The sequence below is a fragment of the Telmatherina bonti genome, assembly GCF_933228915.1.
Source record: "Telmatherina bonti genome assembly, chromosome: 8".
Lineage (NCBI taxonomy): Eukaryota > Metazoa > Chordata > Actinopteri > Atheriniformes > Telmatherinidae > Telmatherina > Telmatherina bonti.
The window spans coordinates 28,460,435-28,470,556 of record NC_136626.1 but is presented as its reverse complement, the minus strand read 5'-3'; the positions used below and the strand labels follow the sequence as shown (position 1 = coordinate 28,470,556).

The 10,122-nt window shown below is 37.1% G+C and overlaps 1 protein-coding gene across 1 annotated transcript; it reads left to right on the top strand.

Moving 5' to 3' along the window:
• Positions 1-571: 571 nt before the first annotated feature.
• scamp4 (secretory carrier membrane protein 4) lies at positions 572-8,895 on the top strand. Its single transcript, XM_079244613.1, has 7 exons — positions 572-621; positions 1,168-1,221; positions 1,357-1,485; positions 1,627-1,783; positions 3,740-3,841; positions 7,206-7,323; positions 7,453-8,895. The coding sequence occupies exons 2-7, from the start codon at positions 1,215-1,217 to the stop codon at positions 7,639-7,641; spliced, it is 702 nt and encodes a 233-aa protein (XP_079100739.1). The 5' UTR covers positions 572-621; positions 1,168-1,214; the 3' UTR covers positions 7,642-8,895.
• The last annotated feature ends 1,227 nt before the right edge of the window (positions 8,896-10,122 follow it).

The following is a 10,122-nucleotide window of genomic DNA, read 5'->3' as shown; positions in this document are numbered from 1 at the left end:
CACGTAGATGGAACGCCTTCCAGCTGATGTTTCGACCGCTGTGATTGGCTATGGGGTTTTGACTTTCAGAAGTTAGGTTGCCATGTTAGTTGAGGGAAATAGAAGTTCGAGTCTGGAGAAACCATCGCTATAATGGTGTCTTCCCAGTGACTTTCAGTCCAACAGTTGTAAAAACTTATGCATACTAAATGCATTATCAGCTAAAATTATTCTTTTGCATGTTCCGAAAGACATGATCGTATCTTACTTTTACCGTTTGTAGATTAGTTTTTTCCGATTAAAAAGTTGTAAAATGTTTAATATCATTAGGTTCCAGCTTCCCTGCTTCAATACCACAAAAGCCCATTTCCTAAACATATTAAACAACGGTTGACAGAATGAAAACTTTCACACAACAGAATATATATTGATATGAACTAGGGTCATGTCGTAGTCATGCGTTTTCCGTTTAGATCCCATAGTATACCTGGGACTTGTAGTTTATGAAGCCCTTAAACGCATCAAGTTTACAGAGTGTGGAACTACAAACGTTGTACGGGGACGCGCAGTCGCAGTACAGCTGAAGGGTTGAGTTAGCGCATCCTGAGTGATTCTCAGATCCCTCCTGTTGTCGACGGAAACGTGAGTAGATACATGTTATTCCGTTTATACTGATAATTAATCACCGCATCACACTATCCTAACAGCTGTTAAAATCAACTTCAAATTAACTGTCAAACAATGTCTGGAAAACATATGTGTGAAACATACCATCAACGTGATGCATTAGGACAGTGGTCCCGGTCATCCTGGCGACTATTAGACTACCGAAGAGCTTCACAACGCGATTTGTCGGCCGTCCACTGCAAGATATCGTACATAAAGTAGATATTTGATGACTTCATGTGTGTTTGGACTTACTGCCAAGGTTTAATGTATGTTTTAAGCATTAGAGTAATGACTAGATTATCCAAATTTGGTGCAGACGGGAGGGTAATGCTAATTGTAAAAACATGGCTTATCTAATTAGTTTACCGCTCCCCTTCTCATGAGCAATGTTAACCTAAAGGTTTGAACTGAGATTAACCTCGCCAACATCCTGAAGCTATTAAAATATCAGAGACAACCAAGATGTTTCAATTAAACGAAGAAACTAATTATATATATTTAAATATTTCTTTTATTTAGGAATGAAGTAAGATCCCTTTAATTAAAGGAAATATTGGGACTTCAGAATGTCAGGTATGTCAAATATCTATCTCTTATTTATTATCCAATTTTTTTTCTGTATACACTATACCCTGTTAAATGATTGGATCTGAAATAGTGAATTGACAAGGCTTTTGTATGATGATAAAACTTTCCTTCCTCTTGCAGAGCGAGCAAATAACTTTCCTCCCCTGCCAAAGCTTTTGAGAATAAAGCCATGCTTTTACCAGAACATAGAAGAAGAAATTCCAGGGCCATACCAGCAGCTGGTGCGCAGGGTTTACATGCTTTGGATGAGTATGTGTTTTAATGTTTGCTTTCAGACTTTGTTGCTCCTTTTTTATTCTATTTTTTCTGGGTTAGAAAAAGAAGAATTTCTTTACTTCCCTTTCTTTCCCTTCTCCTTTCCCTCCACCCCCTCCACTTTTTCTTCCTCAGTGTATTCAGGCACCCTGTGCGTAAATGTGATCTCATGCATTGCTTGGTGGGCTGGAGGCGGAAATGTTTCAAACTTTGGCTTCTCCCTGCTCTGGCTCATCCTCTTCAGCCCTTGTAGTTACACGTGCTGGTTCAGACCGCTGTACAAAGCATTCAGGTTAGTCGACATCTTAAATATCACAAAGCAGGAAATTTATTCACACATTCACTTAATTTTTGCTCCAACAAAGAATCTGTGCACGTTTCAGAGGTTGTAGTATAACATGAGACAAATCAGTCCCACTGGATTTTGTGTTTGGTTTTTGTGATAGTTGAAATCTGAAATAACTGAATTCCCAACAGAATTTCTAAAAAGTTTCAACAAAACTTGTAATAGTTTAAAGTGTTTTTTTCTTTTTAAAAGCACATGAAATGTGTTTGAAAGGTTATTTATTATATATTTCAACATTTGGCATGATTGTTTCAGCATTTATTGTAAGTTTAAAAAAATAGATTTAGTCAGTTTAGTTTTCTGATGAGGAAAATGCACATTAAACAACATTTCTGTTCAATTAATTTCTGTTAAATTAAGATGTTTTAAAATTAAAATGTTTTAAAATTAAACCGTGAATGTGCCAGAGTCAGCAAATGAATGGGGAAAAACTGAATCATTGGGAAGACTTTTTCAGTAGCTTGGACATCTGGATGATCAAACTACTGATCATACAGATGTTCATTATAGTAGCTTTCCTCATCTGTTTGCACATTTCAGTCAAACGTTAAAAAATGTGTGTATTATATGAACTTTGTTAATTTTTTCACCACAATGTTGGACACAGTGCAGAACAGCTTTCCTCTACTTTCATGATCAACACTACAAAAGCATTTTAATCTTCACTAGACAGTTGCTTGATAGGAAAGCAGAACAGAGTGAGATAAGATGACATTCCAGATTCAAACATGATCGGCCACTTTTCGGGGCTGTAACCTCTTTATGCCAGGCATCTGCTCCCTAGATGGAAGGTGGGACAAACACAGATGTAAAGTTCACATTACGTGGAGGAGTACTGAAATTTAAGTAAGGATGGGAAAGAGGAAGGAAGAAGCAGTAAATTCTGGGAATCTGGGATGTGGGCAGTCTTATTAGAAAAGGTGATTCATGTGTTTTTAGTTTTTAACATTTGTTTAGTTTCACATGATATACAGGTCCAATGAGCAGTACATTGTAACCAGGACAGAAGATCAACAAGACGATATTATCAGGTTGTTTACTGCCCGGATAAAGAGTAGGGCAGCCATGATATGACACGAAGAGAACCACTGTTGTTTCTCTCCACATAACCTCACACTTTAGCTTGACTGAAACAGGCTTGCAAGCAAAAGTGCTCCAACACTCCTTCAAAAATTTGTATGTCTAATTGTCCACCCCCAGAAATTCTTGTTTGAGGTTATTGTTGCCAATGGAAGTGAAGCCAGTTATTAAATCCGATTGCATGCTTGCTTCTTCCATTTGCATAGTAAATATATTTTAATAGGTACGTTCAGAACAAAAGGCCTGATGCTGTGTGCTTTTAGCTTGAGCTCATTGGGTTTGTCTATGCCTCTAACCAAGGTCATATCACATTGTCGGATAAAGAAATCCAGAGGGCTTAGTCATTCCCAATGGTCCACATGCTTCGTCTTGGCACTGTAAACTGGATAGTCGACATGATGAGACTTGTCACTACAGTTTGCTGCATTTACTTAGCTTCATAATGAGAAGTGTTGAATCTAGCAAAAGCTAGAATTATTGGCCTTCAGGGTGTTGATGGAGACAGTATGTTAAACTTACCATACAGTAGTTGGTGCTAAATTCCGTGTTGGGTAAAATGTCAAGTCAATGTTTGAGCAAAAACTACTTTTTTGTCTTTTAAATTAATATTTAATAAATGAAGTTGATTTTTGTCATCCAATTTCTGTTCCCTGAATAGAGGATTTGGAAACAGAAATCTTAGAGAAATCTTATTATACGATATAATCTGGATGAAATTTTTTCTTAATATGTATTTGTTAAATAAATCACTAAAAAATGAGAGCATATCTATGCTTTTGTGTTTTCTTCAGTATAATTTTTGTTTGTTCTCCTACTTCACAGGGCTGATAGCTCATTCAACTTCATGGCCTTCTTCTTCATCTTTTTCCTCCAGTGCGTCTTGGCATTCATTCAGACTTTAGGCATCTCTGGTTGGGGAACTTGGTGAGTTTGAGCAAAGATCCTATAAATGTTGTTGGTTATCATCAGCATTTCATCTGGAGACTTGTTTTTTCACACTCTTGCATTTTACATGTGTTGATGGTAACATGATAGGAATGAGAATTTCATATTATCAGCTGTGAATCACAAGTCATTTCCGACATGTTGGCATCTGCTGTAACGTCTGGTAATATTTAGCATATCTGTGATCATACTGCGATCGGTTTATGTGTTTGTTTTGGTGTCAATTTAGACCACAAAATGGTTTTGATTTGCTGTATTATTGGGCGCTCCAACACTTTGCCTGATAGAAAAGGAGAAAAGAGTAACTTTTCACCGCCGTCTTGCTTGGGGGAAAAGACAAGGTCGCCAAATATGAGACCTAATATTAATAATATATCTTTGAGCAAAATGTCTAGACCTGTGTAATATCTGAGTCATGCTTTATGTAACAAATAAAAAGTTTAAAACTGGGACCAACAAGGGAGTAAGTTTTATAAATAGGACACTTTAAATATACTGACATTTACTGACATTGTTTTATGTTTTGTTAGTATCCTTCACCTTGTATAGACTACTGTTTAAAAAAAATAAATGAAAATGAACCACTACACTGCATCTTTGCTTAGCTGACACTCTTGCTGCAAATATTTACATTAGAAACAACAACATCTGCTACGGCCAGTGTAAGCTAGCTACAGCTAGCTCCTCTCAAGTTTAGCTTCGCGTACAAAAGTCACCATGTTGTTATTGTACAGTTTAAAGCTATGCAGATCCTTCACCCATCTGTTTGTAAATTGGACACGATCTTCCAAGGATTCATCATTTCTAAACTGATCTGCTGTGTCAGCACTCGCATCACAGACTAGTTAGGCCAGGATGTCGTCATCGGTCTTCTTCCATGTCTTGGATTTAATTAAATAAGGTTCCATAGTATTTTCTTCCTTTCTGGCATTTCAGAATGTTTTCTGCAGCAGTGCTTCATGTCCCAACTCACAATGAATGAAAGGAATAAACTATTGTTTACACTACAGTAGATACCAACATGACGCATTCGCCCCACAACGCTTAACGGCTCCCATTCGCTATAGATGTGGTAAGCCACTACTCTACGTTTTATCAAATCAGATTTCGCTTATGAGATACTTTTCATGCCCAAAGCAACATAAAGTGCTTTATATTATAAAGATAACATTTAAGAAAAAAAATGTAAAAAGCCTTTAAACATCAGAGTATATAAAAGCTGTTTAAAAACACACACCTTGTTATTGTCTTTCACACATATAAAGTGCTCGTACACTACTCTCACCCACCTCATCCTATTCTGTACAAACATGGACTCCCGTCCCTCGTTACTGTCTCTTAACTGAATGTAGGTATAACAGTATTAATAGAATAAAAACATTTTATGGCATTTCATTGCTGTTTGTTGTTTTCTGAGCAGGCGGTTCATCACCAAGTTTATTGTACCTTCATTGTGTTAATGTTGAATGTAAACATGAGATGAGAGACAAGGTGATGACTTATTTAAAGGTAACCCACTGTGCTTAAGTTTTTTTTAGCCATTTTGAATTTTTTTTTGCTTGTTTGATTTGCAGAAAGTCCCATTGCATAAAGTAACTAAACCATAAATCCTCAACATGTCAACACTTGTGTTGTCACTCACAAAATTGTATTGACATTGTTTATTTTTTACCGACACCCCATGAAACATTACTGATCAAAATTATTTTGGAGCAGAAGTATGTATTAATGTTAAAGAAAAAGACTCCAAATATATATGTATGTATGTATGTGTGTATATATATATATATATATATATATATATATATATATATATATATATATATATATATATATATATATCTTTATCATAAACAATAGTCTTTAGATATTAGATAATAGAACTGTTTGGTCCCACTGTTGAACCTTCTCACGCACTAACTTCAACAAAATGACAATTGGCATCAAATACAACAAATTAATATACAGTTAATTAAAAAGTGGCTTCTGTGTTTTTTAAGTTTGTTGATTAATTTTTACAGAAATAAAAGTCTTTTTAACTATGTGGAGATTTCAAACTGCCCTTGAGGGGTTTGCCTAATAAAACGAAAATGGTGAGGATATGACAAGTTAATTAGTAAATTGAGCAAAGACTTTAATAATTGAAAAGAAAAAACAAAAGTAATTAAATGACAAATACTTGTTCTCATCCTTCATTTAAATCCAGTGTCTTAAAGTGGATGGGAGTGATTGAAACATAGATGCAGCAATCTGCATTCAGGGATAAAAATCTGTGGAGTGGACACGGGATGTGGATCCTTTGTCTCTCTGTAAAGGACAGTCTGTAGTCGGTATATTATGTCTACAGGTAGGCCTGCACAGTTAATTGGACTTTACTCTTAATCGGGATTTGGCTTCCCACTATTAAATAAATGTCATCAAGAAATATTAAAAATGTGCGCTTTGCCAATCAGAACGCAAAGCAGAAGCAAATTAAGCTTCTCTAAATCACTGTAGACCTAAAATATCACAGACTTTCTTTCTGTTCGGCAACGTATTATTCCCAAATAACACAAAGCTTGTCCCAGATCAACTGATGAAGCAAAAGCTTTGCCTTTTCACTCAGATCGTTGTTCACTGTGACAGACCGCCTCACTGTGGAGTCCACACCAGTCCCCCTCAACATCTCCTGCTCCATTATTCCCACACTTGTGATCAAGACCTCAACATACTTGAACCCCTCCACTTGGAGCGAGACCTATAGAGAGAAAATAGACTCGTGTGTGTGTGTGTGTGTGTGTGTGTGTGTGTGTGTGTGTGTGTGTGTGTGTGTGTGTGTGTGTGTGTGTGTGTGTGTGTGTGTGTGTGTGTGTGTGTGTAATATATAGTTTATAAACTGTAAAGTAATTTATGTTTAACTTTGAGTACTTTTATGTGTATCACATGAGCTGTAAACCATTTTTGTGTACCTCTAGGGTCTTGAAAATCCACATTTCAGTCCACACAAAAAAAATCTATAAATACATTTACAAACACACACTACAAATATGAACATATGAATATTTACCCCTTTCCTAACTCTTTTGATTTATTCATTATTACTATTCAGCAGCAACATAGAGCACGCTTTCAAGAATTCAAGTAGCAAACATGCTTATAACATTCTTCCCTTTTCATTTCGAAGTGTGTTAATTAGTCGGTTGATTATCAGTTTGCTGTTTATCGCTGCATCTCATTTTCTCACCGCTTAATTGCTCGTTCGTAACTTTGGATTACACCTGTATGATGTTCACTTTGCTGTGTGTCCACTGTCTGATACACTAACCCTTACTACTTCCATCTCACTCTCACCGACGCATGAAAGCGGCTGGATTGCCACAGTGATGTTTTTCAGCCAAAATGTGGGCTCCGCTATAGTGATGCTTATCACAACTCTGCTGTTCTCTGTGGTGACTGCTTTAATGGCATTGGTTCTCATTAAGGTGAGTGAAAACTAAAGTTGGAATAGTGCTCACACTTTTTTTTATTTACTTTGATGCTACAAAGATGCTTAAAAATGGTAACAAAAACAAGTAAATAACTTGTTTTCTTCTATATGTTGCATGGTATAGGTGCACAGATTGTACAGAGGTGGCGGCGGTAGTCTGGCGCGCGCTCAGGAAGAGTGGAGCACTGGACTGTGGAAGAGTGCACCGGTGAGGGAAGCTGGGTTCAACGCTGTCGCTCAGACAGCCCAGGGCCCAAGTTTGCCCCAGTATCCTGCCGCCGTGCCGAGCTACCCCGACAACAGTCACTGGTGATGGCTACAAGTCACCTCTAGATGGCGACAGATGACTTGTCAGTTTTATGCTGCAGAAGAAAACACTTCAAAACACCACTGCACTTCACCCTTAAATTTGTTAATTATATGGGTGTTGTTTTGTTTTTTTTGTTTTTTTCATTATGTATTGCCAACAAAGCAAATGAAAACCAACTGGAAGATTATCTACAAAGTGCATCCTTCCATATTAACTTTGTTTACATATAGTTAATAATAATAAAAAAAAATCTGAAATATAGTTTTAATGCCTAAAGGAAGGATTTGGTTGGTAAGTTGTGTGTTGCACTTACTCATTTGGAAAGAAGTGAAAAAAAGTGTGAGAAGTTCCATAATAAGTGTGAGAATAACGAGTGCCTTATGGACCTTAATGGTGGAAAGATTTTGAGTGATGCTAGAGCTGCATGCTGGGTATTGTAGTTAAATGGAGAAGAAGGTGTGTTTTTTTTTTTTTTTTTTTCTTTCATATACAGTCTAGACACTGCACGGTGGAAGTCTCTTGTGCACTCCGGCTGGACTTTGTTAATCTTTTTTAGACTTTGTACTTGATGCTTCCATGCTTGCCTGTGATGTCTTGCATTGCGCCTTATTGCATTTTTTTTTTTTTTTTAAATGTCTTGCTTGACTTACGCCTTAAAAAAAAAAAGTTTTTTTTTTTCCTTTTGTAAAACTGGACTTATGCTTCAGTGAAGCAACTCTCTTGTGTAATTACTCACTGAGCGCGAGCGTGCCAAAACACTTGCTTCTTTCCATTATTTTGATACTGAAGAGTCACACCCAAACTACATATTGTGTTGTATTGTGCCTCAGTATTTCTCAGTTTCTGTTCTACACCTACACTGCTTTTTGTAATGAGAGCCTTGCAGCTTGTCAATGTTTTAGTTACTTCACTAACCCCAAATAACATAATTTGTGCTTAATGACTGCAGCATGCTTGCATGCATCCTGCTGCCAGATATAAACTAATCAAGCTTCAGTCTTTTTAAATGAACTGACCTCTTGTTACTAACAGCAACAGACTGAGTTAAATCCTGCATGTGTAAATTGTTAAAATGCAGTTTAATGTTGGACTGGACTCATCCTGTCAATCCAACCAGCATGTGCTTCATGTGGGTAATGCCCGTTTTAAGCCTGCAATGGTCTGTATGAAGTGGAAATCTTCATGAAGATAGGGGTGGCTGCCTCACACTATTCTTGTTACAAAAGTGTCCTTCATGGCCAACTGCCAAATTAATTATTTTATTATTTTTTTATTTGGTCAAATGGAAATGTTTAGTCATCTAAAAATATTTCAATAAATATTTGTATTCACACTCGTATGTCTTTTCTGCTTGGTTATAGAATACATTTCAATGGTGAGACTGGAAGTGAGTAGCATAGGGCTCATAGTAGTTTCCAGTACATTTTTCTATAGAGTAGTACCACTGTTGTAGGATTAGTGTATTCCGGGTGACAAACATTTACATGCAAATTTAGAAGAACAGGTCCAGTTTTGGACTGAAGGGCCTTCATTCATTCCAGCTGACTTCCTCACTGCCAATTCCTGTTTCTAATTTTCGAAGAAAACGCCTTCCTCTGTGGTGTATTCCATTATATCCAGCTGCAGACGTGCTGCTGTCAGGCTGATATATTCAGAAATATCTGAAAGTGAGCGTGGGATTAGAACAAAAAGCTGGGAGTATCAGAATAACTCAGAACAGCTGAAACTAAGAGGAAACCTTTTTAAATCACGAGGAAAACAAACAAAAGAGCAGCTTAAACAAAACATACAAAGGTTTTTAGGTTCTTTTTGCTTTTTCTGTAATAAATTAAAGCCACAGCTGGCATGTGGTATTAAAGCAGGATGAGGATCCCTCAAATAACAGACTTATGCAGCACCAGTAGCAATATTTTATTTTTCCATTCCCTTAGAGCAATATTTATCCTCATTTCTGTTTATGACAACTTCCTTTTGCTGTGCTGATGAATAATTGAGCAAAGTCCCGCGTCAACCCTTTTCATATCTGCAGTTCTTGTTTGAGATGAAACACAATGCAGCTCTGTGTTGCTGTTTTTGACAGCAGGAAGACAAAGAAAAGAGAAACTCCTAACTGACCAAAACGAGCCAGCTCCTCACCGTAGAGTCACGGTGTGTTTTTGTCCCTGCCTACAAACCACGAGGATTGTTTTCCGGATTCATCAGGACAACAAACATGTCACTTTGAGCACTGGCTTTGTGAAAGGGAGTCCGCAAGATGCACGCCACACTCCTGTCACACTTTTATTCATTTTTTTATTGTAAACAAGGCAGTGTTTTTAAAGTCTGGCTCCCAGTCTTCAGCCTCTCAGCTGAAAAATACACCCACACCTCTACAGTACATTCCAATGACATTTTTGTATTTTCATGGTAAGACTACAGTATGCATGGAATTTGAAATGTAGCCCTGTACCCCACCCAAAAAAAAAACCCTGGTTGCAAGAGTTC